At 40.2% G+C, this 27,810-nt stretch overlaps 1 protein-coding gene across 1 annotated transcript; it reads left to right on the top strand.

Moving 5' to 3' along the window:
- The first annotated feature begins 51 nt into the window (after positions 1-51).
- Positions 52-23,438, top strand: LOC137335304 (aurora kinase C-like). The gene is made up of 9 exons (XM_068000613.1): positions 52-131; positions 2,893-2,955; positions 3,679-3,994; positions 7,864-7,921; positions 8,960-9,151; positions 15,774-15,912; positions 17,034-17,182; positions 21,240-21,414; positions 22,178-23,438. The coding sequence occupies exons 2-9, from the start codon at positions 2,908-2,910 to the stop codon at positions 22,373-22,375; spliced, it is 1,275 nt and encodes a 424-aa protein (XP_067856714.1). The 5' UTR covers positions 52-131; positions 2,893-2,907; the 3' UTR covers positions 22,376-23,438.
- The last annotated feature ends 4,372 nt before the right edge of the window (positions 23,439-27,810 follow it).

The following is a 27,810-nucleotide window of genomic DNA, read 5'->3' as shown; positions in this document are numbered from 1 at the left end:
TCCAATCGGAGTGCGGTATTGGTTAAATGGTTTAAAGTGTGGGGGATTTGAATTTAAACGGTAGTCGGAGCGGCGGCGGGTGGAGGAGGGTCGGAGAGTCCGAGTCCGAGGGTCGGCAGCCGAGGAGTGAGGTGAGTATGAGGCAGGCCCAGGTTTGGTTCATTGTCCGCCCCATGCCCCCCGCTTGAGGGAGCGCGGCTGCCTGACAGACACGGCCACCGGTGGATCCGACTGGCGTTGTGCGGAAATGGGGCTCGGGTTTGGGTTTGGGTGTTGGGCCTCGGGCCTCGCCAGTGTCTCTTCCCTTCCGGCTCTCGGTTTGAAGTGGCGTTCGCCTCCCGCCTGTCCTGCTGGGGCAGGAAGGCCCGCTAAGCCCACAGAATGGCGGCGGCCCGGGCCCGGGGCTGGGGTCGGTGGTGCTCTTGGCCGTTCGTTGCTCGAGTGCGGAGGGTATTGTGCGAGCTCAAGGTCACCAGTGCGGAATCAGGAGGCCAGAAGTTCCCGTCCGTGGGTTTTAGCTTCTATTTCACGATCTAACTTTAACTTGGGGCTGAAAGACAAAGGCTTCATTATAATCTGTACCGATGTGAAGTAACAATAAGGGTTTTCCTCCTTCACTGGTATGTATCAAAATATCCCCAATACCCTGTGCCTCACCAGATTACTGAAGATTATTGGCAGCAATTCTTGTGGTCCAATAGGTATAATCAGTTAAAATTGCAGGCTAGGTTTAAATCTGAAATTTTATGGAAATCTAGTTAAACTTTTGTAGCCTTTCAAATTGACAAAGGTGACTCATTCTTAAGCCAATCAGACAACAACATGTCGCCTGTCGAAAGTACTGCAGCTCTTTTAGAAATGTCAGTAATGCACCTTTTGAGATGTCATTCAGTGCCATCCATTTGAAGAGGATGAGTGACTGACTAGACAATTTTGCTTCTATTTTGATCTTTGAGCTAGAGTTCATGTTCCAGGTACAATGCAAGATTCAGTCATGTACTTTCATAGTTTATAGCTTCTTCAGGCTGCATGTGGCATTGGGTGAAAGGCTTTATGGAAATTGCATTCATCAATTTTTATAAGTTATAATGCACTGCACATGTTCCTTGCTAGAATGACACTGCCTATTCCTAATGTGATTGACACCCCTTTGCTTTATCATGATTGGTCAATATTTTTGTGTAATTGCAAACCATTGAGTGAGTGCAACTTGCTGATCTCACTTGTCCTCACAATGACAATGTGGCCTTTTAAGGCAGTGCATCACAGAAGCAACTGAGAACTGCTGAAGAGACCAGGGTGGCACTTTAATGACCCTCTGCTTTTGCTTGCCTTTCTTGACAATCCTACTTGGTGAATGAGTGGCTAGTAGGCTCTAACTTCAGTTTGCTTGACTTCTTGCCATAGATGAAAGAATATCATTGACCATGCCATTGAGTCTTATTGGCAGTTGTATAGACCTAATTGTGGCTTTGTGATCTGCTGTGCCCTTGTGGTGGTGAGCCTTGGTACAATTACTTATTCCTCTGATACAATTGGGCACTCATACTTGTGGTTGATCTCTTGTTGCATTGCTTTCATCTTGCTCAGGACACCTAGGAGCTGCCCTCTTGACTAAAAATGTAACTGACCAGTGGTTTAAAATTTCTGACTGCTATTGAATTAAATGGTAAATTCCTGTGCAGCTCTTGATACCATGCTCCCTACTGATGCAACATAATTGGCACAAATTGGAGAAGTGAATAGGCTTTGGGACAGATTTATAGTGCTCCACTGCTTAAAATTTGTTATGCTGCTTGTCTGATATCCAGTATTGGATGAGCAGTAATTTCCTCCAACTGAATATTGGGAAACTGAAACCATTGTCTTTGATCCCTGCCACAAACTCTGTTCCCTAGCCATTGATTGCACCCCCCTCCCTGGCCACTGTCTGAGGCTGCACCAGATTGTTTGCAGCCATAGTGTCCTATTTGACCCAGAGCTTCCTACCCCATATCCTCCATCAAGAATGACTACTTCCACCTCTAATAGTGCCCATCTCTGACCCTGCCTCAGCCCACCTGCTGCTGAAACCCTCATCCATGGTTGTGTCCTAATATCATTTTATGTGGCTTGGTGTCAACTTTTGTCTGGTGCCACTCCTGTGAAATGCCTTGGGATGTTTTACTTGTTAAAGGCATTACATAAATGCAAGTTGTTCTGATCATTGTGAAATCAGTCCACTCATTGTGATTGCTATTCACAATTTTCTTGGCACATCTAACCATTTTCCCAGATCTAAGTGATAACTCGTATGCCTCATCATAGACCCTGCTTAGAGTTTACTCTAAATAGTCCAGTGGAGTCTTTTCCATCATGCTCCTCTTTACCTCTTGAATTCTTTTCCTTAACCCCTCATTTCTCTCCCCACTTTCAGAAGCCTCTTTAAAATCTACCCTTTTGACTGCATCTTCAGGAAGTGTCTTGGAAGGTTTTGCTATGTTGAAGGTGCTATATATTTGCAAGATGTTGGTAGGTGGGTTACTAAAGGCTTTTTATTTTGCTCGTGCAAGTAATTTGAGTTGAGATGGGTCCATGAGCAACAACTGTATTCTTGTGTTGTATCTTTCCATGAGAAATTGATGACAGCGGCCTTGTCCATGGGGACATATTCTCTTTGGAAACTGCACATATTCAGGTGATGCTACTACCCCAAGCCCTGGTGCATTTGTAGTTGGGGAAAACCAAATCAGCACTTTGTGACTTGGACTTTGGTAGTTCTGAACATGTCTGGCCAACTAAGTTTTAAATGTTTTAGTGTTGAGGTGGAGATATGAATCTTCCATTTACCCTTTCTCCAAATGATTTATTTTCTAATACTGCAATATGACTTTTTAAACTTTTTTAAAATAGGATTTCTGATTACAAATGGAGAAAAAGTTTGCGACCCAAGGAGGACATGCTGGAGTTGAAAAGGTACTTTTGCCACCAGTTGAAGTTGATATGCAGTGCTAACAATTCACAATATGCTAAACCATTGAACCTATCTTGTGTTTAGTGCTTCACTGTTTAGGTACTAACTGCTGCAAGATGGCTTGAGCTAACTTTGATTTAAAAAAAAAATATCAAAATAGAGATCTTGCCTAATAAAGATACTACTGGGGTGGCAGTATAGTTCAGTGTCTTAAACACTTTCCAGTTGAGAGAGATTGAACTGTAATGGCTCCAATTAGTTAATGCTTCCTTTATTTTGGGTGGGAAGAAAAACATTCAGATAATCAAGTGCAATTTTTTTTTGCACATTGGAATGCATTTGTAGTCATATGAATTTCAGAATTAGCTTATGTCCCTAGTTCTGGCTGACTTGGTACTTGCTTCATGTGAAATGCAGAATGGCCATTAAAACAGAAGTTTTTCACACCTATTATGAAATATACAGCAAAGTACAGAAGGCTGAAATGTGAAGTGACCCTGTATTTCAACTAGTAGCTTGAAAACAGATCTGTGAATGATCTCTACTTGGAATATTTCTAAACAGCACTTTGGAGCACTGTGCCTGGAAATATTTTTGAGCAGCAAACTTGCTGAGTCACTTGAGCAGAGGTAGGAAAGAGTATCTGATACAGTGAAGGGAAAATTATGTGGCAATTTCTTGGGCATCACAATCTTGGCATTGTCTGAATTTGATTACTTTTGAAGATGGCAGCCCTGGATGGTCCAAAACGTGCCGTGGAATCACAGCAAAGTTCAGAGAATCGACCACCTACAGGGGGCTTGTCAGCACAACGTCTGGTGTCTACTTGTAACATAGGCCAGCAACGCATACCTCTTCAAACACGGGTTTCGTCTACCAATTCAGCTCCAACCAAGAGTCAGATGCCAAATCAAGTGAAACAATTGCAGACAGCACAAGTGACGTCCCAAATGAAGCAGGTTTGTCGAAAGGCAGAAGTTCAACAAACTTGCGAACCTAGAAATCAAACCAGCACGCAGCCTGTCGAGGCACCAAGTGATGGTATGTGTACTTATTCTATTAGTTACACTGAAAATTGCACCGAATACTAACAATGTCAATTGTAGGCTTCAATTGTACTACAATACTTGGTTGCATTTGTTCTGGTTTTCAAGTTTTACATAACTGGTCTTTGCAGTTTAATTAAGTGCTCCCTTTGGAACTGACGATCCACTGTGGTTTACACCTTCCTTAGTCATATGTTCTACAGTATTCTACACAAATTAGAAGTATAACGAGCTAAAATGTAGAACTGTGGTAAATATTCCTTAACCAAAAGCTTGTCTGAGCAGTTTGGCAAATTTGGCTACTTTTAGTTCTCAACCAAGGATACTATAGCAGGACATTTTATTGATAGTTATTGTTTGTTTAGAATAGGGAAGAATAACATTTTTTTTTGGAATTTAATTCTTGGATTGGTATTTTTGGGATTTACAGTACATTGTTTTGCTCCAGCTCTCTATCATGCAAGTAGTGTAGAAAGATGAGAAGAATGGGATTATTTTGGATTGCTCTAGCAAAGAGCTGACAGACATGGGCTGAATGGCTTCTGTGCTGTAAGATTCTACAGTTGCATTAGCCTCTGATGTATACTTCTGCAGCTTCCTCAAAGCTATGTGGAAGTTCTTCCCTATTACAAGATTGAGGTGATTTTTTTGCCAAATATCATGCAAGCACCTTTTTGTAAATGTATCAAATTGCCCTGCTTTTTTGGCTTTTGCAATGACTGGTTGACCTGCCCTTGTCCCTTTGGCATACCATTTGCAGCTCGATGTTCGGAGGCATGGAAGAATACCATAGGATTAACTTCCCCATCTCATGAGTGTAGCCATGAGGTGTGAACTTGTCTTGCCATTCTATTACCAAGGTATCTGCATCCTAATACCTAAGCTGGAAAATAGTACTGCAAATGGTTAGTGAGAAACCACACAATTTAATTAACTTTAAATTCAGCATTGTACTTTTACCAAACAGTAAATCATCAGACTGTTCTTTCTCCCAAACTAATGTAGATATGAAGAGCAAGATGCTATTTTTCACTGCTGAAACAGATTGACCACAGAAACCTCCCTTGAGAGTTTTAGCCTGATGACTGTCTTGTAATTTTGACTTGAAAGTCTGGTGCTCTTACAAGAGAGAACTTGCCTTCATATTTTGCATTTGTTCCAGGACATCCCAAAATGCTTTACAACTAGTGGGTTACTTTTTAAGCTGCAGGGACTGTCATTGGCCAGTATGGGCACAAAAAGGTTCCACAAACAGCAAACGAACAAATGACCAGTTAATCAATTTTTGGTGGTGGTGGTGGGAGAAATATTGGCCAGGGTACAGGAGAACTCTGTTCTCGGCATAGTGCTATGTGATCTTTTATGTTGCCTGAATAGGCAAATGAGCCTGTAATTTAATGTTCAGGAGTTTTGTGCTAGATATTCTCTTGGGCTTAGTATCACTGGTCACTGCCACAAGCAGGACTTCACATTTCCCCCATGATCCCGTGTAGCCTTTACTGTTCAATATCTAGCTAAGCTGTAGTATGACCTAGAGATTGTAACGTAGAACCCTTGTGGTGTACTGGCTACTGTAACCTCGTGCCGCCATGTTTTCCTGCCTTTCTGGAAGGTGGACTGAAAATCAGTCTAGCAAGTTGATCTGTTTAGGAACCAACAAACTAGTTTACTTTACATAAAATACATGAATAAACAGAATAGTGTCTAGTGAAATTATTAATTTCCCATTCCTCCTTATTCCATGAAAACAGCAAAAACATGGTTGTCAGTCTTCTAGGTGCAAAATTGCCTTCAAGCCAGCTGTTCTTAAGCTAACTGATACTGTGTTCCTATGTTAGGCTGTACATGTTTGTATGCCAAGCCAGGGATGTGTATGAGATCTCCATCCTGCCATGTCTGGGTGTACAAAAGCCTTTTCTGATTTAACCCATGATAGATCTTTTGCTGACATTGACTGCAAACAAAAAAACATCCATGGTGGCTGAAGTTGTTTTCTCAATGATTTAACTATTTTAGCTAACTGACCTCTGGGATCTTCCCATTCTTTAAACTACAGTAACATGCAAAGATGAACAGTCTGCCTGTCTTTCCGTCCCTCGTTTTGAGTCATTACTAACATCTCAAATCACCAAAGCTTCCATTTGATTAATGCCTTGCTTTAATAAGTCAATAAAATGCTAGTGGTAGCAGTCTCGCCTCAAGTTACAAGGTCGTGGGTTCAAGCTCCACTCCAGGAATTGAGCAGGTAATCTCGGCTGACACTCCAGTGCAGTGCTGAGGTACTGGTGTACTGACTGAGATGCCATCTTTTGGATGGGGTGTTAAATCAAGGTCCCGTCTTCTCTCGTGGATGTACAAGATCCTATGGCACTATTGAAAGAAGAGCAGGGGAGTTTCCCTGATGTCCTGGCTAACATTTACCTTGCAACCAATATCATTAAAACTGGTTTTATCATTGTTGTTTGTGGGGCCTAGCTTCAATAGTAATTTATTGGGTGTGAAGTGCTTTGGGTGGCCTACTCTGGTTCCTATGTTCCTGAGGTTGTGAAAGGAACTAATAAATGCAAGTTCGTTCTTTCCTCTCCTGGAAGCTGTAAGTTGAATCTAACCTTGTAGTAATATCGCAACACAAATTAAAACAGCCCATACAGGTTCTGTCAGAAATGCTGCCTTTCAGATTGACTGTTACGTTGTCTAAAGTACTGCACTAATGTGGGTCTAGATTATATGCACTTTAACCCATAATTGCTGCCAAGTTAGAAATTTTCTGGTTTTTGTGTGCACGTTTTTGGGTGTGGGGGAGGGAAGAACTGGGGTTTTGAATCTTTGGTAGTTCCAAAGGTCTTAGTTATCTGCTAGAGAAAGCGTCTTTCCGGTAGTAACTGTACTCTGGCATCTGTACTAGAAGTGAATAATCACAAAATTCTTGCAGCAAGGAATAATTAAACATTTATGGTATCCTGGTGCAAGAGTTAGATTATCCTCTGCTGGTCTGTACATGTAATGGCAACAATTGCTTTCCATTCTTTTACTGGCTTTGTCACCTGACTTCAAAATTCTAGAAGTTCAGTCACTCTGGTTGAGTTGCACTTGATATAGTGCACAAATTCCCACCTCCCTCCAGCTTTTGACATCAATTTCATGAGCAGATGCTGGTCACTGAGTCTTGGCCAAAAAGTATCTGATCTATGTGCTATAGTTGATTACCTTTATTAAGTCAGTTGCATGTAAGCCACTAGGTTGCATCAGAGTTGAGTGAGATTTACTCAGCTGATACTGTTTTTCCCATCATTGGCTTGTCACCTTGTCAAGCATTTGGACTGCTGAGACCTAATACTTGCAGAAGGGAATAGGCACAAGTTAGGCCATAAGTCATAATGGAGCAACTGCAGGTGTGAATGTAAATCTAAAATGGGGACTTGGGAGTGGAAAACACTTCAAAAATGAGAGCTCAACTTTTTAAAAAGCAACCGATGTGTTTTCTGTAGCCTTGTGCAAGTATGGTAGAATCATGCAGTCACCAAATGTCTTTTTGAACAGAATTGGGAATGTGCATCTTGCCATGGAAGATGTGATCTGAGCAATGACTCCTAGACAAAGGGTACTTGGGTGCATGTGAAGGGTGGATTATTTGCTGAAGATCATGTTTGGGGAGTGTAGGAGGCAAAGTAGTGATGCAGTTCTGTCAAAGAATTAAGTTGTACATACAAAACAAAAATGTTCTCTTGGACTGTCTTAAGACCAAGCTGGGGAAGGAGACAGAAGAATCTGACTTGGTAGTCAATTTCCCAATGACCTTTTCTGGCTGTGAATTACTGTTGTCGACAGCTTCATGTTGATTCATTTTATTCTTCTATTAAATAGGAAAAACTGCAGAGAATACATCAATGGATTGTCATAATGCAAGTGAGAAGAAAAAGAAGTGAGTTCTAAATCTATTGGTGGTTTCCCACTTAAATCTAGTGCATTCAACCTGGAAAGTTGTAAGCATTCTGCAGTGGCATTAAATTGGTTTATGCAATTTGTTAATACTGTTCAAATATTTATAATGTCTTTGATCCTTCATATATAGCTGGGCACTTAAGGTATTTAGGGTTGCTTGGACTAGTGAACTTGTAGGTAATTTTCCTTTTTAAAATCTTTAGACTAAGCAATGATCTAGGTGCCAAAGACTATAGTAGGTTGTTTTGATAACCTAGCATGGTTAGGGGGGGTAGTCTCTAACCAAAAAAATTAGCAGAATGTTGCAAGGAGAGAATGAATATTGTGTTCCTTTTTAATGGCTCACTGAAAAGGAGATTTGAGAAAACTGTACAAATCACACCAGATATACAACTGTTTGCAGAGGACAGATGTACAGAAACATCATTGTCCTGATAATCTGGAGAAATTTCATGAAGTTTGTAAGTTCAATTGGTAGGGGAATCAGTAAAAATTGATTACTTCAATCTGGACACTTGATGGAGAGTGTAGGACATGAGGTGGATTCTGAGAATGAAGAATGTTGGGCTACATATGGAGTTTTTGATTATTTGGGTATAGTAATACTTTCTGTCCACCTTTGTGGTTTATCACCCAAGTCTATCCTTTAAAGAAAACTTGTCTGGTCTTGATGCACATTTAGCCAGAGTGCTCCTTTTAGTTTGAGAGTACTGTATCTGTTCTATTAAGTATGGGCTGTTGAAATTTAGTATATTTCCAATTGTTTTGTGAATTTTTGATATTCGTTTAAGTGAGAACATTGAGCAAAGATGCATGCTAGAGTTGTAGGTTGAGGAAACAGGTATTCTAACCCTTAGTTTCTATCTAAATTATAGTCTCTTGTGGTATTAGAGACCTTTTTTTACGAAATTAGTGCAGTGATTTATTTCTGAAATAGTACAATTGCTATTCAGCAGTAATGAGATATTGAAACAATGGTACACAATCCAAGGTATGATCAATGAATATTCTTTTATAGAAAGCAATGGTGTTTGGATGACTTTGAAATTGGCCGACCACTTGGAAAAGGTAAATTTGGAAACGTGTACTTGGCCCGTGAACGACAGTCCAGATTTATCCTGGCATTGAAAGTGCTTTTTAAATCTCAACTCGAGAAAGCTGGTGTAGAACATCAGCTCAGAAGAGAAGTTGAAATCCAGTCACATCTCAGGTACATTTCTATTTTTGGGGAGGGGGACAGGAAAGGGAGTAAACAAAATAGTGTGCAATAACTTACTATGCCTATGGTTCCTGTTCACTGCTTTCTGTGCTGTGATGCACAGTTACCACTATTTGCTTATAGAATTTGTTTTCCTGCAAGGAAAATTGCCTGGTATATACAGGGTAGGGCATTCAAATGATCATTCTGTAAGATGTTCTGGGTTGTGCCCTTGATTAGTAGCTAAAGCAACTGACCCTGTCTTCCATAACCAGAAAAAGCAATAATTTGTCAGTCAATTCCCATAGATATTTGCTGGTAGGAAGTTCTTTTTAAACTAGGATGTGAAGTTCCCCTCGATGTCATATCGGTTTTGACAACCCCCAACGGTTTCCTCCCTTCTTACTTCCCTTCTCTTTTTTTTTCCTCCCCTGCCCTGAAACAGTTGCAGGCTGAGGTCAACAAGAAATCAAAATCAGCTTTAAGGAAAAGTGCTTCACTCTGTGGATTCTCTGGCAGTTATAATCTGTGCTGCTAAGATGCTTGCTGTGTTTGTCTTCATTAGTGTACCCAAGTTAATTTAGACCTGAGCAATAGGAAGCTATGCTGGTCCAGAAAGCTAGTCTAATGACTACAGGCTGTGCTGGAAGGGCTACTGGAAAGTACTGTTATAGCTGGCTCAAAGATGAGGATGAACTTTGATCTTGTGTGAGGACTAAATTCCCTGTGACTGGAACTATTTTCTCTCCCGTTGACATGCAAATAGTATTCGGTTCCTATGTAGATAAGAATGTCAAATCGTTCCACTGTCCCTCTCCTTGGGGTGAGAGTATGCAAAATGTGGCTGTTGCTGCTATAGGGTGAGGTAAAAGGTTCTATTGGCACTGTTAATCTAGCTGTTTTTCTCCAACTTTGAGGATTGACCTATTTTAATTAAGAACTAAGTAATTCCTTGCCAAAAATCCAGCCATTGGCAACTTCTAAAGAATGCCCAGAAGAAAAATGCTGGGTTTTGCAAAATAAGACTGCCCCCCCCTTCCCCATTCGTAGACAGTGTACGCAAAGGTCAAAACATGATTTTGTTCTGAACCTACGGACATACTTCCAGATCGGATAGTATGCTTTCTCCCTTTCTTCCCTCTCTTCAGAGAGATCAATGAAGCCACTGCAATTTTTGCTTAAAGCAGACAATGTAATTTTCCAAGCAAAACCAAAAATAGGGTGGTAATAGTAGGGGACTTTAACTTTCCCAACATTGACTGGGACAGCCATAGCATTAGGGACTTGGATGGAGAGAAACTTGTTGAGTGTATTCAGAAGGAATTTCTCAATCAGTATGTGGATGGCCTGACTAGAGAGGGGGCAAAACTTGACCACCTCTTGGGAAATAAGGAAGGGCAGGTGACAGAAGTGTTAGTGAGGGATCACTTTGGGACCAGTGATCATAATTCCATTAGTTTTAAGATAGCTATGGAGAAGGATAGGTCTGGCCCAAAAGTTACAATTCTAAATTGGGGAAAGGCCAATTTTGATGGTATTAGACTGGAACTTTCAGAAGTTGATTGGGAGAGTCTGTTGGCAGGCAAAGGGACGTCTGGTAAGTGGGAGGCCTTCAAAAGTGTGTTAACCAGGGTTCAGGGTAAGCACATTCCTTATAAAGTGAAGGGCAAGGCTGGTAGAAGTAGGGAACCTTGGATGACTTGGGAGATTGAGGCCCTAGTCAAAAAGAAGGAGGCATATGACATGCATAGGCAGCTGGGATCAAGTGGATCCCTTGAAGAGTATAGAGATTGCCGGAGTAGAGTTGAGAGAAATCAGGAGGGCAAAAAGGGGATATGAGATTGCTTTGGCAGATCAGGCAAAGGTGAATCCAAAGAGCTTCTACAAATACATAAAGGGCAAAAGGGTAACTAGGGAGAGAGTAGGGCCTCTTAAGGATCAACAAGGTCATCTATGTGCAGAACCACAAGAAATGGGTGAGATCCTGAATGAATATTTCACATCGGTATTTACGGTTGAGAAAGGCATGGATGTTAGGGAACTTGGGGAAATAAATAGTGATGTCTTGAGGAGTGTACATATTACAGAGAGGGAGGTGCTGGAAGTCTTGACGTGCATCAAGGTAGATAAATCTCCGGGACCTGATGAAATGTATCCCAGGATGTTATGGGAGGTTAGGGAGGAAATTGCGGGTCCCCTAGCAGAGATATTTGAATCATCCACCGCTACAGGTGAGGTGCCTGAAGATTGGAGGGTAGCAAATGTTGTGCCTTTGTTTAAGAAGGGCGGCAGGGAAAAGCCTGGGAACTACAGACCGGTGAGCCTGACATCTGTAGTGGGCCAGTTGTTAGAGGGTATTCTGAGGGACAGGATCTACAGGCATTTGGAGAGGCAGGGACTAATTAGGAACAGTCAGCATGGTTTTGAGAGGAAAATCATGTCTCTCGAATTTGAGTTTTTTGAAGGGGTAACCAAGAAGATAGATGAGGGCTGTGCAGTGGACGTGGTCTACATGGACTTCAGCAAAGCCTTTGACAAGGTACCGCATGGTAGGTTGTTGCATAAGGTTAAATCTCACGGGATCCAAGGTGAGGTAGCCAATTGGATACAAAATTGGCTTGACGACAGAAGACAGAGGGTGGTTGTGGAGGGTTGTTTTTCAAACTGGATGCCTGTGTCCAGCGGTGTGCCTCAGGGATCGGTGCTGGGTCTGCTGTTATTTGTTATTTATATTAATGATTTGGATGAGAATTTAGGAGGCATGGTTAGTAAGTTTGCAGATGACACCAAGATTGGTGACATTGTGGACAGTGAAGAAGGTTATCTAGGATTGCAATGGGATCTTGATAAATTGGGTCAGTGGGCCGATGAATGGCAGATGGAGTTTAATTTAGATAAATGTGAGGTGATGCATTTTGGTAGATCGAATCAGGCCAGGACCTACTCCGTTAATGGTAGGGTGTTGGGGAGAGTTATAGAACAGAGATCTAGGAGTACAGGTTCATAGCTCCTTGAAAGTGGAGTCACAGGTGGATAGGGTGGTGAAGAAGGCATTCGGCATGCTTGGTTTCATTGGTCAGAACATTGAATGCAGGAGTTGGGATGTCTTGTTGAAGTTGTACAGGGCATTGGTGAGGCCACACTTGGAGTACTGTGTACAGTTCTGGTCACCCTATTATAGAAAGGATATTATTAAACTAGAAAGAGTGCAGAAAAGATTTACTCGGATGCTACCGGGACTTGATGGTTTGACTTATATGGAGAGGTTAGACAGACTGGGACTTTTTTCCCTGGAGAGTAGGAGGTTAAGGGGTGATCTTATAGAAGTCTATAAAATAATGAGGGGCATAGATAAGGTAGATAGTCAAAATCTTTTCCCAAAGGTAGGGGAGTCTATAACGAGGGGGCATAGATTTAAGGTGAGAGGGGAGAGATACAAAAGGGTCCAGAGGGGCAATTTTTTCACTCAAGGGGTGGTAAGTGTCTGGAACGAGCTGCCAGAGGCAGTAGCAGAGGCGGGTACAATTTTGTCTTTTAAAAAGCATTTGGACAGTTACATGGGTAAGATGGGTATAGAGGGATATGGGCCAAGTGCAGGCAATTGGGACTAGCTTAGTGGTATAAACTGGGCGACATGGACATGTTGGGCCAAAGGGCCTGTTTCCATGTTGTAACTTCTATGATTCTATAAGCACAGCAGGCTGTATCTGGATGAGTGTTGGTAAAATATGTTGGGACTAACTTTAATTTTTTAAAAAAAAGGCCTCTTCCTCAATCAAAAATCCACATTTAAATGTGTACTAAAAATGGATGCTGTTTAGTTTGGTGCTGTTACTTACCATTGTAGTGAATTTCTTTTTTGTCACCTGTTCATAGTCCATGATATCCATTCTTGTAAGTGTGATTAAGTTCCTAGTACCAGAACAATCCCCTTGAGGGGAGTCCTCAGAGTTCCACAGAAAATTTGAGTTCGCCTGTATTCGCTACTTAACGCTCCACTTTTAAGGGAGTGATAATCTGACTTTTTTTATACTAATGAATAACAGTTAAACTGACATTTCCCTGCAATCTCCAGCCACTGAACAATTCTAAATGGTAAAGTATATTCTTTCCATAATTCCAGCCAATCATGAGTACAATATAAATCAGAACAACAAACCAGTATGAGTAATATTACCTGTTGCTAATTGAGGAAGTAATTACTAGCAGTCAACTATGCTCCAACTTCTGTTCTGCCAGGACAATACTTCAGTTTGAAAACTCCTGGTGCTTTAATTGCAGTACCATCCACTGGATGGCACTGTTCAGAAACATGGGCATAATTTTTGCTCAGCCAGGAATCCAGCGTGGGGAACCTAGAAGCCAAATGATTGCATTGCAATCTGCGATCACAACTCACTGAAGGTAAATATTTGTGCTTCCATGTTTATATAGCTCCATTAAAGTAGTGAAAATGCTTAAAAGCTCAAATTAAATATTCCCATAAAAGGTTAATTCTCAACTGTTGGAAGGTAAATAGTTCTAAAGCTCTGAATTCTTTTCTTCCATGTAGCAAGTATCATGTGCTTGCTGGTCTAAAGCAGCATTCACCAAGAACTACAGGACTGGACTGGACTTTTGATGTTAGTGGTCCAGATAATTCACAAAAAGACTATTGATTGGTCTTCTCTTCCCAGCCCCAATTAACTAGTTCTAGTTGAGGGTACACTCTTGGCTTTCACTCATTTTTAACCAACACAAAAATGCTGTATAAATGGTCAACGCTGCAGCACCCAGTTACAACCATTGGGTGTTGCACTGCAGACCAGAAACAATGGGGGTAATTTTAACCCCCAAGAACAAGTGGGTTGGGGCAGGTGGACAGTGAACGTTGATTTTTGGAGTGGGACTGCATCCCAGCCCCAACGCACCCACTTCCAGGTTTAACCCAGGTGCGTTTGGATGCATGCATAACAGAAACCTGGAAATCCCATCCCCACTTAAAAGCAGGCTGGCTGATACTTAAAGGGGCAATGTAACTCATTGCATTAGTTGAGGCACTTAATTTTTTGTGTATTAGAAATGTCAAACAGATTTAACCTTACCTGTTCAGGTTTCCCTATCGATTCTGACTAGGGTCAGGTGAAAGCAGGTGGGAAGGGCCAGATCCACAAGGTGAGTGCCTTTATGGCATTGCTTGTGGGCCTGGAAGAGCAGGAGTGCTTCATCCAGGACCAACAAGCTCACCTGGTGCGATCAGACCTCCATGACACAACCCCCCCCCCCCCCCCCCCACCCCAATCTTCTCCAAGGCCAACCTGATGTTTTCCATGGCCCACAATCTCTATCCCCTCCACCCCTCTCCTTTCCCTCCCATTCAGGCAGCCAGATTGACAGGCTGGCTGCGTGGGAAACCCGGAAGCACAAATACTTACCTTCAGCAACACACTCATTTGGCTTCTAGATTCCCCATACGACTATCTGCGAACACACTGGGTTCCCGGCTCAGGGTTAAAAATCATACCCAATGTTTATGAACAGTGCCATCCAGTGGATGGTACTGCAATTAAAGCACCAGGAGTTTTCAAACTGAAGCATGGACCTGGCAGAAGTTGTTGTTACACCTGTATAACATGCTAATTAAGGTTTGAGCCAGTTAGAATTTCAATGCAATTTGAGGATGAGATCTTGTAGACTCATTTACTTTTATACTTGTTTGTGACTGGTTTGCTCCTCCAGTACTTACTAGGCTTGTGCCTCTAATTTCAACTAAACTAGAAATTAATTGCTTGGGTATATATAATGACTTTCTTTCCTATTCCTCCAGCCATGCTAAGGCTTGTAGTGCTAGCAGATGGAAATGAGCATGCATGGCATGTAACAAGAATGTTTGATTCTCTGTTGGAACTAAATCTTAACTTTTTTTTTAAAAAAAAGCTACATGCTGATGCTGCTTGACTTCTATATGAGGAAGGAGAGAACTTGCATGTGTGTTATGGTGTCATGTTTTGAATGAATTACTGTAGTTACAATATCTTAAGTGGATACATTGCTATGTTTATGTGGCTAATACTAGTTAGAGATGGCCTCTGTGCAAACTTTGTCAATCATTTGTTGAAATGCTACTTCATATTCTGTGTACATGGTATATCCCCCAGTTCCTCTGAAATTATGACTCCCAATTGATTCAATAATTGTCATAATGCTGGGACAATTCCTTGCTTTTGGTCTTCTGTAGTTGAGATCAAATGACCAGTAGGAGTGTCTGCATAACCTGGAGAAGTCCTTGAAATAGAGAATGAACACATTGAAGGCTTAGTTAACCCTACCATCCTTCATGTCTTTCATTTTGCAATTTTACTAGAAAACTCAAACTTTCAATCTGACCCCTTATTTTCATGCTAGTCATTTAAACAAGTTATTGGATTAATGGACATTTTTTTTAAAAATTGAAATTGGCTCATTTGACAAAACTGAGCCTACATTTCTAAAGTTAAACAATACATGAAATGTGAGGAAGTTTCTGTACATTTTACACTTTTATTCAACTGGAAATGATGGGTGGAAACTATTCTGGTTTAGAAATGGCAATTTGGCATGCACAAACTACATAAAGCATTCTCAGACATGGTGAATGAATGTTCTCTTTCCATAGGCATCCTAATATTTTACGGCTATTTGGCTACTTCCATGATACTTCCAGAGTTTATTTGATCTTGGAGTATGCTCCTCGTGGTGAACTTTACAAAGAGCTGCAGAGATGTGGAAAATTTGATGATGGGAGAAGTGCTACGGTATGGGATGGCTACTTGCTTTTAGGAGACACTTATTATGGGCTCCAATTTTGTGGTGCCTACTACCCAGCAATTAATCTATGTTTGAAGTCTTGCAGTCCAATTCTTTTTCTCCAAAGTATTATGCCTCTGAAATTCCACAAGTGCCTATTGTTTCTGGTATGACCATTCTGCATGTAAGCCTAAACAGCTGTTCACTGGGAGACTATGCTGTTCTGACCTCTTTTCCAGCAAGCATAAAAATTAGGACTGGGAAACCTGGTTAATGTTTCTCCCCCACCTTCCCCATTGCTTCCTTCCCTCACTAGAGCTGAGGTGCTTTGTAGTGTCCCTATTCCTGCCCTCCTATTCTGATCAATTAGCGTGGCACAGACTGGGAATCAAACTTGGGAGCTTTTGGCTGGCTTTACAAACTTTCAGGGAGCTCTAGGAACCAGTTCAAATAATACTAGCTCTTACAGGACACACTGCTACTGACCAAATTATTCTGGAAAATGAAGTGCAGTTAAAGCAGTTTTTAGTTTATTGTATGGCAATAACCATTCCACCACTTCAAGTCAGTAGCAACTATAGTACATGAATTGTAAGATTCGTGTGGTTGTGAAAAGCCAATAGTGTTTATGGTAGGATCTTGCCAATGCAATCTTTGCTGTGCAGGAACTGTGTGCTTTAATATTCAATTAATGCATCTAATATCCATTATGGCCTTATTTGGCCTTTCAGAAAATTTGACACTTCTGCATGGAATGTATTAATCTAAAAGCCAGGGAATAGAGCTGGAAATGGAACTGGGTAAATTTGGTTTTTAAAAAGTGAGGAGTAACTGAGTGGTGTAATGTTAGATGGGAGGGGGAGGCAATGGGATGTGATATTAAATGGAGCAGGAGAGGAGAAAGTGAGGAAGTTCTACAGGGGCTTTAGTGATAAATGTTTGGAATCTGCTAGGCAGGGTAATGTAGACCAATACAATAACATTCAAAGTGCAGTAAAGATTAAAAGCTTGGTCCTAAATGGGACAAATTGTCTTCTCTCATTCTTGCTCATATAACCAATGAGGAGTTATTTGGTTGCTGCTATAGGTACTACTGGCTATTAACTTGATAACTTTATCTATTTTCCAGTATATATCTGAGCTGGCTGATGCACTTATATACTGTCATTCAAAGAAGGTGATTCATAGGGACATTAAGCCAGAGAATCTACTGCTTGGAGCAAACGGAGAGCTGAAGATTGCAGATTTTGGATGGTCTGTGCATGCTCCAGCGTCTAGGTACTAATATTGCATTAAGTATACAGCAATTTAAATTCTAATTGGGTTTAACTTATCATTGTGTGATTCTAGAGTAAATATTTCCCATCAGCCTAATGGTTCCAAAGCAAATTTTGCTGCATAAGTCATTACACTTTAAAAGTGGTTCTTTATAAAGCAATTTGACATTTCAGCAATGTGATAAGGCATCATATCTAACACTTGCCTTATAGCAACCCAATTTATTTTCCAGCTTGTTAGTTGTGTATGCCTAACTTTTTGTGTAATATTTTTCAATTTGCCTACTTACATTCTTTACTCAGTGGTTTCCTTTTTTCCTTCGAAGCTATTAACATTCTGATATGGCTCTCGTGCTCTCTACTACTGCTTTACAAGGCTGGATTCCATCTGCTTTTTCTGTCAGCTGCAGTTTTTGGACAAGATTTTTCTTCATGGCCAATTTATTGCCAAGTGTGCTGGGAATGCATTCAATCCGCCAATGTGACTCCACCACCACCCCCCCACCCCCAAAAATTCTATTTTCCTTGGTCAACTTAATTTTAGTATTGGGCTCCCATGCAATCTGTGACCTACATTTGGGAACTAGCCTCTCAGTTGGTGAGAGAGTGGAGAAAGAGGGAGAGGGAGAATCCAGTGCTTTTGGCAACCAAAGGTATTAAAGGATATGGGCCAAAGGTAGGTATTTGGAGTTAGATCACAGATCAGCCATGATCTTATCAATTGGCGGAGCAGGCACGAGGGGCTGAATGGCCTACTCCTGTTCCTATGTCTAAAAGTTGTAAACAATTTTACAACACCAAGTTATAGTCCAGCAATTTTATTTTAAATTCACAAGCTTTCGGAGGCTACCTCCTTCCTCAGGTCCACATCGTTCACCTGAGGAAGGAGGTAGCCTCCGAAAGCTTGTGAATTTAAAATAAAATTGCTGGACTATAACTTGGTGTTGTAAAATTGTTTACAATTGTCAACCCCAGTCCATCACCGGCATCGCCACATTATGTCTAAAAGGGCATGGCAGCTGTTTTGTCTGAAACTGAGTCATTGTAGTGTTGGGGGCTGGTGACTTTTCCAAATTTATGATCTCTTCAGTTATTTGCTGAAATGTGACAAAGGAGGGTCCAGCTTTTTGGCCTCAAGGGAAAAGTTCCACACACAGCATAATCAGGCCCAGTGAATGAAGGTAGCCTTAGTGAGTGTCATCTCCTGCAAGTGTTCCTTCTGTCACATTCAAACAGTAAGAAAGCAGTGAAAGACATATACTTGCTTGGTTCCTGCCCCTGTTTGCCCTTCAGGAATGCTTCTGGACACCTGGGTTGCATTCCATATGATCAGCAGAGTGCCTTTTTAAAAGAGCAAATAGCTCACAACCAGAGACAATGGAATGTCACCTCAGAACCTCCTGCCAGTGAAGGTGCACTGAGTATGCCCTTTCAATCCTAACCTCCTACTGCTAAGGGGAGGTATGGTGGTAAACAGTAAAAAGGCAGACATTTTTTTTCATTAAAATGTTTTGATCACTGGCTAGCTATAAGTAGATTGATGTTGAGTGCTATGAGTGAGTAGCAGAATTGCTTCAAAACGAGCGCCATGTTAGCAAATAAGTGAGTTGATGTAGTTGGCAAAGGGGGACCATACTGGCAGTTGACCAGATCTTAGATGAAAGAGTCCTGTATTAGCTGTGTCCACATTGTGACAGCTGGTAGTGAGTTCTAATGTGACCTCTGAGGTGGGCTTCAGCTGCTGTTTACCCTGCTGCTCTTTTTCCTCTTCCTCCTTTACAGATTCTCTTAAACCCATTATGTAATGGAAACACATTTTTGTGCTTTATGGCTGCAGGTGCCAAAATTAACTTGATGGTTTCAGCATTGCTGCTGGTATCATGAAGTAACCTGGACTTGAGAATAAAACCCCCAACAAAGCAAGAGAAAAATTGTTCATATAGTTTAATTGGGTACACTATACTAGTAATTAATTATATGGAAATCACAACATGGCAATGGGTTGCTCAGCTCATTATCCTCATGAGCAGTAGTCCTAATCCCATGTGCCCACCCTGTTCCTGTCACCTTTATCCCCTGTTCCTTTAACCACCTACCTAACCCAGTCTTGTGTTGACCTAGTCTCTGCTTCAATAACTAACTCCAGTAGTATATTCCACAATTTGTCCTAAATCTCTTACATTTAATCTTGTTTCTGTGTGCTAATAAGGCAGCCTTTAATAGTAATTCTGCCTGTCCTGGTGCCACCAAGCAACACTTCTTTTGATTTATAGGTTTTTCTTTGAATTTGGCTACACAGTATCCAGCATTGGATATCAACACATTTAAACTGCACACTTGAATATGGTGGGTGCAGTGGGCTGTCCACATCTTGGGCAGAGGAAAATTCTAAGGGGGAGTGGGTGTTGATTGGTGTAGAATTGGTACTAGCCCTCCCCTTCATCTGTCACAAAATGGGTGTTAAACCATAGGAGAATCTAGGCCTTTGTTTACCCCACCATTTGGGGAGGGGGTGGAGCAATTCTGATATTTTATGGAACTCTTGATTCGTGTTTTTTTTATTTTGGGAGCTTTTTCCTGTATTAGCTTTGGCTATGCAAAGAAAGTCTGTTACAAATTTTGGGATTTACCTTCAATAATCTCCTGGGTACTGCAGTGCTTGTCACTCCTTTTTAAGTGGTCTAAGTGTTTACATTCAGGGGTGTGTCTGTACTGCCCAATATCTAATATATAGTGTAACCCAGGAGGTTAAGAAAATATCCTTGTGATTAGAATTAGATATTCATGTAGTTCTTCAATCTGAGAGGGTAGACAGAAGAAACACTTGGTAACACAAGGCCAGATACAAATCATTAAACTGTTTTATTTCAGTGCATGAACATACAGAGCAAGAGTTATGATCAGACTCTTAGTTCAATCAGTACAACTTCTTGTCTTCTGGGTAATACAAAACAACAAACATAACTTGCTTCCTTGCATAAGTGGGTCATCTACTTGAGTTAAACAAAATAATACCTAACTTCCTGCATTAGCCTTCTGGGCCTAGCCAAAGCTTACCCCTGCAGATTCTGTTTTTTAAAAAAAAACCTCAGACTTTGCAGCCTCTCTTAGATTGACAGCCTTTTGTTTTCCTCAACACCTTCTGTTCACAGCCAGAAGGAGCCAGAGTCTTCCTAATGTAATGAATAGGAGGAGCTTATTGATTTCCAAGCCAGGTGCTCAAATTGATTATTTAGTCTACAGGGAAATGACATCAAATCTTAACTCTCTGGCATTTTAACTCTGTTGTATCAATGCCATTTTTAAAAAAAACTTGTGTGAATACACTTGCCTTTTTTTAAAAAAACACAACGCCAACTTTTTTTCTCAATCCTTTCTGGGAATTAAGAAAAATGCAAACTGATGGCTCTTTCCAGTTTTCAACACAATCCTTATAGAACTTAAGATTTCCTCTTAGTGTTACATAAAGTATTATGTTGCCTCAACGCTAAGAAATGGATCCAGTGTTAAAGGTATCTCTAACCTATCTTTAAATTGATAACTGGTCAGTTTTGCCCTAGTGATGTATACTTTCTGTGCGGGTTGTGCTTTGTGTCAAAGGATCTTATGCCAACTGCTATGCCACCACCATTGCTTTGCCTGCATCTTTTGTATCATTGGCTCAAACTTAGACCAGTATGACTTCCACATGGTGCTGTAGCACTTTTGTACCTGATTCTGCCTTAAGCATATGCTACAGAGGCTACTCCAGATAGCTGGAAGCCAGAAAAGTGTGTGCATTTCAGCCTAAGCTTCAGGCCCTTCTAGTGCTGAAGGATTGCCAGGGCCATCATGTTGGAAGGCAAAATTAGTTTTGCTTGAGATATTATCTACTCGGGTCTTCATGGGCTTTGAGTTGAGGGAAGAAACTTATATACACTGCAACTCTGGAGTTGATGCACCTTCCCCAACCAATTTCAGGCTTTGATTTAATGCTGTAACAAACAAAGCTAATCATGGCTAAAAACACTGGGTTAATGCACATGAGATGTACTAAAGTACTTTATTGTTTGTTTTAGGAGAGCAACATTGTGTGGTACCTTGGACTACCTGCCACCAGAGATGATTGAAGGAAAAATGCATGATGAGAAGGTTGACCTTTGGAGTCTTGGTGTTCTTTGTTATGAATTTTTAGTAGGTCGTCCTCCATTTGAAGCAGCTGATCATCAAGAAACCTACAGGAGAATTTCTAAAGTAAGTGATCTGGACAAACCTGTAACCTTCTATTCCACACTGCAGCTCAACTACAGTAGAAATTATGCATCCTTTTAAGCTGGGGCCATATGTCCTGAGTGGTCTATTTTCAGCTTGGATATATCTGTAATCACTGATCCTTACATAAAGGGTGGGACTACATTAAAAAAAAATACTGTTGAATTGTTTTGATTTATTCAGTTTGGGATCTGAATCTAGTCAATGCACTGTTAACCCATGGTGCTTTTGGTTTCACTTCAGATAGTGATCTGCAATACTACAGATATGTCTCTAAGCTTGTATTCACTCCACTGATGACTCTGGGTAATTGGTGACACTTCTGTACCTTAACAACAAGGTGGTTTCTGGTTCAGTCCCTGTTCTTTCAGCTGGGGTGATAGCTAGGAGGAAGATGGTAAATTTATTTCAGTATCTCTGGTCTAGGCAGGAGGGAAGTGGGTGGTATTAGGCTTTGCTGAATTGTCTCTTCCCCTGTCAGTCAGCTGATGCTGATGAAGCTTGCACATGTGTAATATGCTCATTTGTGCTGAGTTACTAATAAACAACTGCCTGTGGAAATGCACCCGATTAAGAATTTTTGTGGGGAGGTTAAAGGAAGCATTCAAAAGCAAAATGTGTTTACTGGAGAAAATATGGGGTGAAACACTAGGCAGTTTAATAGATGCTGCAGGAAAGTGATAATTATTGGCTTTTTAAAAGTGTATGTAATGTGGTAAACCTATCTTGTGCTGTAATTTTTCAGGTTGACCTTAAATTTCCATCCTTCATAATGGAAGGTGCAAAGGATCTAATCGCTAGGTTACTGAAACACAACCCCAACCAACGGCTGCCATTGAAAGATATACTTGAACATTCATGGGTGGCTGCAAACTCTGTTAAATCAGCCACCCAAAAGAAGGAGCCTGTGACACCAAGCAGTGCATCTGATCCCAATCTGTAAGCCAGTAAGGTATAGGAAAGGTGCTGGTTGAAACTTCGCAGTGCAATAACCATTTTCTGACTGTCTGCAGGCACTAACTATTGTGTCTGGTTCTGAGTGCTGGAATATTACTCCTTACTGTATCAGCCGACAACTCAGGCTAATTGAGAATTGGTGAATTTATCTTGATTTACCTCCATTTGTAAATTTTTTTAAAATCTGGGATTGTGTAGATTTCCCATCAGTTCCCACTGTTAATAGTGGAATTTGCTAACCTTTCTAATAAAGATTCTTTGAAAATCAAATTTATTATGGCATTCACTTAGTGTATGTTTACTGTAATGTTTCCACTGGTGAATGAAATGAAACCCAAGTTGTGGCTCTCAACTGTGTACTTTGCCACTGTAAAAACAAGCATGCTGTTAATAAGGAATTTGATATCTGAGAACTACTTCACATTTGTGTTAATGGGCTGGTTGAATTTAAACTGCATAAATTGTTTATTTAAAATATTAATGCTGATGTCATGGGATCTGACTTGGACTGGTTGCTGTTTGAGGCCGGGAGATCTGTGTTGCTGTCAATGAGTTAACTTGGAGTGCTTCAGTGGTTATGCCCTTTTTAAACTGTACTAATTCAGTTCCCTTTACATCTGGTCATAACTCCTACAAATCTGTTCCTTAGACAGCATTTAAATTGTTTAACTTTTTTTTGTTCTAACCGGTTGTACAAATACCATGTTCAATAACTTGTTACTGTCGTATGATGTGATTGTACTTGTGAAGCTAAGGCAAGAGCTCTTTAAACTGCAATGGCTAAATACTCCCCTTTTATCTTGTGTGTCAAAAAAAAAATCCACTATCTGATTCCTGACTGAAAATGGCAATATTTGATATAAATGTGTAGTACTTCTGGTTTGGATGAAGTTTCTTAACCACCTGCTTTTGTGTGTATTGACTTTCCAGTTGGGTTTTTTGATCTTGGTAGAAGCCTCTGTTTAGTAATGTATACTATGAATCTCTACTCAAATGGATATTGTAATCATAGCTGTAAAATAAAGTCTCGCTTTTGAAACTAATCAATACTTTCTCCTCCCCTCCGCCCCCCCCCCCCTCAAATTGCGCATCCTTTCCACTTATCTTAACAATACAGGTTTTGTTGGCTGCCAAATTGGAGCATTGTCATGTCTGAAGCATGATGTGGAGATGCCGGTGATGGACTGGGGTTGACAATTGTAAACAATTTTACAACACCAAGTTATAGTCCAGCAATTTTAAATTCACAAGCTTTCGGAGGCTTCCTCCTTCGTCAGGTGAACGATGTGAAAAACCACATCGTTCACCTGATGAAGGAGGAAGCCTCCGAAAGCTTGTGAACTTAAAATAAAATTGCTGGACTATAACTTGGTGTTGTAAAATTGTTTACAAATGTCTGAAGCAGCATAAGACCACTTTTTCTCAAAAGCTGACCAACGTTGGGGCGAAGTCATACTTGGGCTCTATGAAGAATCTCGAGAGGGGATGGAATGAGGAAATGAAGAATCATTTCTGCTGCTCCAATTTTTAAATATGTAACTGCCTTCAAAACTCAACACTGCTTAAAGGCATTCTGTAGCCTGAAAAACTAGCTTTTATTTTTAACTAACAATCCTTTGAATATACATTATCCATCTCACTATTCTGTTGTGGAATGATTAACTCCCAATAAAAGAACATGTTTAATGGTAAAGTAAGATGTAATGTGGGGTTTGCCCACCTAGCTTTCATCAAGAAGGATTTGGCTAAGTCAGGACATCTACTTTGGGGAGTAGTGCATGTGATAGAATTTTTAATCATCTTTCACTGCACCATAATTTGTGTTGTGTAGCACTGCATTCCTCCATTGTAAGAAACTTGTTCTCTTTTGATATGGGAATGTAATTTTAGTAGAAATGTTTAAATTAAGGTCTTGTATCCTCCACTCTGGTTTTCTAGTTTGATCCAGCCCCTCAAGTCCACCTGAAAGTTATGAACCAGAAGCACTGATATGATCATGTTGGTGAACTCTGAAATATAGTTCTTTGGTTTGCAATTGGTTTTTCTGGTTGTGCTAGTATTTCCAGCTCCACAAAGATATACACAAAGCACCTTCTAGCTTACCCCTAATGGCTTTGGATTAGTTTTCCTTTGTTTTAAAAAAAAAAGTTTGGTACCAAAACTGTAAGTTGCTTAGATTGGAAAAACATGATTGCCTCCTGAAAGTGTAGAAACCTTCTATGCCACTCCTGTGTGTCTTTATGGAAACTAGCACATTTATCTCTGCTTCCTAAATTATCATATCCCTTGAGCTGTATTCTATGGGACTAGTAATTCTGTTTCAAACATCTAGTTGGACAATGAAATCTTTTTATCCTCCCTGAACACTTTGCACACAGAACTGAGCAGTCTGCTATAGAGATGCCTGAAATGTCATTGAATTAGTGAGTTGCCTGGGGGTTGCTGTCAGTGTGGCTTCCTCCACCTCCCTATGCTACCAAGGCTGGGGATTGAATTAGCCATTCTGCAAGTGCTGTCCATTGGCACTTGATACATTGCCCTACTTCATTGTAATCTGGCATTGATATTAGAACTTTCCCTTTTGGGAAAACGTCAAATTGACTGACTGATGGGAAGATACCAAGCACTAGATATTGTTCTAAAGATGTAGTTTGCCAAACTACACAAACTTGTCTTGATGCTACTGTGACAGGTAACCTATGCTATGGCATTCTAATGACTGTGTAACCTCATACTATTTCCAATGGTCTTGTTCTTTATATTCTCACCTGATTCTGGAGTGAAATGTGTTCCAGGTATGTAGTTATAAATTTCATGGAAATGTTAAAAACACCACAAAAATGATCCATGGAATATAGCTTTATAATCCCAGACTTTGGCCATAATCTCATGGATCATCCTGTATAGCTGCATTTAAGAAAAAGATTTTCAATCTATTTGCATTCAAAACAAAGGAAAATGTATTGTGTAGAACAGACTGTGTAGGATGGGATGTCTTCAGCTGCCCATAACTACCAGCTATCAGTTGAGTATAAAGCACATTAACATGGTGTGTGAAGTACAGAACACTAATTGTAAAATCAAATCCTGTTGAATGAGTTGTAAATTGTAACCTATGGCCTATCCCTTATTCTGTTACAAACACAGGATGAATAATAGTTTTGATTGCTTATTATGGGGTAGTTTTTGTACCATCTCTGACCTAAGCTTACCACTGTGCTGTTCATTACTTTTTTTAGTGAAATACAAGCGATTGATTGAAAAGGAATGGGAAATTGGTTCCTGGACTAGAACCCAAAGTAATAGTCAAAGGACAACTTTTGATGTGGGAAGGTTATGTGTGATAATGTTTGGGGATCCACATGGTATATATTCAGCTTCAAGGAAAAGATGAGTATACCATTTTCTTGGATTCACAACCTGTAAGAGTTTATTTTGTCACCTTTGGTCAGTCACATTTTACCCAAATCATTAAGGAACCAACATTTCAGCCAATTGCTTTATTTGAATAAGGGAGAATTTGTTTTACATATACATACATATAAAACCAACTTGTTCACACTTTTAAATTGGAAATTCTTAATATATACTTATTATACAGGTATGATTTGTATATTTCAAACCAGTCATCTTTTGAAAATATAAATCTCTTGTAACAAAACAATTTTTGTCTTTTCAGTTGTAAACACAATCCAAACAAAGCATTAAGTTTGAGGAGGCTAATTTACCAAAGTGACAGTTGAACAAAGTAACAAGTTTACTTTTTAAATGTGAAAACATTTAGATGGGAATAAAACTCCATCTGGTTAACATGGCATTTGGTTTGTGACCATTGCTTTAAGCATTTAGCATACTGAAACTATTTGAACAGGTTAGCCCAATTCTGAAGGGTCTTAGAACAAAACAACAGATTGCTTTTAAAAAATGCATAGTTTTTAAAAAAATGTATCCCTTGAACATTTCCAATGAAAATATTGGTTCTAAAAGCTGATTTAAGTCAGTGACTGAGGTTATATTGTCAGCAGATATGGCTTTAGGCCTATGAATATTAATTAGCCTGCTAGGTTTGTTTTTTAAAAAAAAAACTGCCCCCACCCCCTCCCCTTGTGTTCCAAATGCTTTATTCTGCATCCTTGTTTTGATGCTGGCTAGATTGTTTATGCCTTTAGTTAGTGACAATAGTAAAATGAGAATGCTGAGCATTAGGAGGTTAGCTCTTATCCCCATGGAGAGGAAGTGTATGATAAATTTCCTGTATTTGTGCAATAGACTTTAATAGATTCAATTAGAGCATTAGGTGAAAAAACAGTAGTTAACTAACCAAACTGAAGGTAACCATGCAATCTTGGAACAACTGCCTTATGTGCTGTCGAATGCTAGCTTTGAATCCATAGGTATATTTTTGTAAAAATTGTGCCAACCTTTTTTACTTCAAGGGGTACAGTATCCATTCTATGATATAAGCAGAGACCTTTTTCCACTGTTTGCTCCCATTACAGTGAAGCTGGAAGGCAGAACTCTGCTCATACTTGCATGGAGCATTAATTACTGGCCTTTTGAATACCAATGCAAGCTAATGGAAAATAATTCACAGATTTTAGTGGTAGTATAAGGAACTGCAAATTTTTTAAACTGCTTTTTTGATTATGATGATGGGGGGCGGGGGGTGTTCTCACTAGCTATTTTATTCACTGATGTGACTTGATCTCTTTCTGTTCATAGTAACAGTACATTGATAGTTACAAAGTATGTTGCACTTCTGGTGTCAGGTTGGTACACAAGGATGATGCAATCACCCAAATGCACTATAAAAGCAGCATCTGTAGTTGATTTGGTTTGAAACTATTGATTTTGATGCAACAATGCCATTTCAACTTGTACAATTATATATAATGCTGTTTAGGTATATTTCTAAATTCCAGTTTAGTCTTGGATTGATTTGATCACTGATGAAGTTGTGTTCCACTTTTTTACAGCTGGACCTTAAGTTTCATGCTACCCACTTATCAAAACTAGTGTCATCTTAACCCCCCCCCCCCCTATAGGTTATAACCTAGGTCTAATTAATAAATTGGAAATTGTTTTACTGTACTACTTTTAGCAGATAATGGGCTGCAATAGGAGGGGACTTGGATGCAGCATAGCTGAACCAGGAGCTGTACTGGTATAGCCATGGGCCACATATCCCATCTTCCTGCCTGAGTGCAGTGCCTCACACTTTCTCAGCTAGCTGGAAAAGATTACTCTGGCATTTGGACCTAAGTTCCTCCTTCTGCCACATGGGTTATTCACAGTACTGTGCAATTTACTTAATAGAATATCTTTGACAATGTTTTGCTAAAGTAAGCAGATATTTTAAACAATGGTAGTGGTGCATATTTTGATGCTATTAAGATAACTGCCTATTTAATATAAGCTGCA

Source organism: Heptranchias perlo, chromosome 19 (genome assembly GCF_035084215.1).
Source record: "Heptranchias perlo isolate sHepPer1 chromosome 19, sHepPer1.hap1, whole genome shotgun sequence".
NCBI classification, from domain to species: domain Eukaryota; kingdom Metazoa; phylum Chordata; class Chondrichthyes; order Hexanchiformes; family Hexanchidae; genus Heptranchias; species Heptranchias perlo.
Note: the sequence above shows the minus strand (reverse complement) of the source record. Positions and strands in the feature narration are given on the sequence as shown.

Coding starts and splice junctions, on each gene's coding strand:
- LOC137335304 (XM_068000613.1), top strand. CDS start 2,908: ATGGAGAAAAAGTTTGCGACCCAAGGAGGACATGCTGGAGTTGAAAAG. Junction 2,956..3,678: donor GACATGCTGGAGTTGAAAAG/GTACTTTTGCCA, acceptor TTACTTTTGAAG/ATGGCAGCCCTGGATGGTCC. Junction 9,152..15,773: donor GAAATCCAGTCACATCTCAG/GTACATTTCTAT, acceptor CTCTTTCCATAG/GCATCCTAATATTTTACGGC.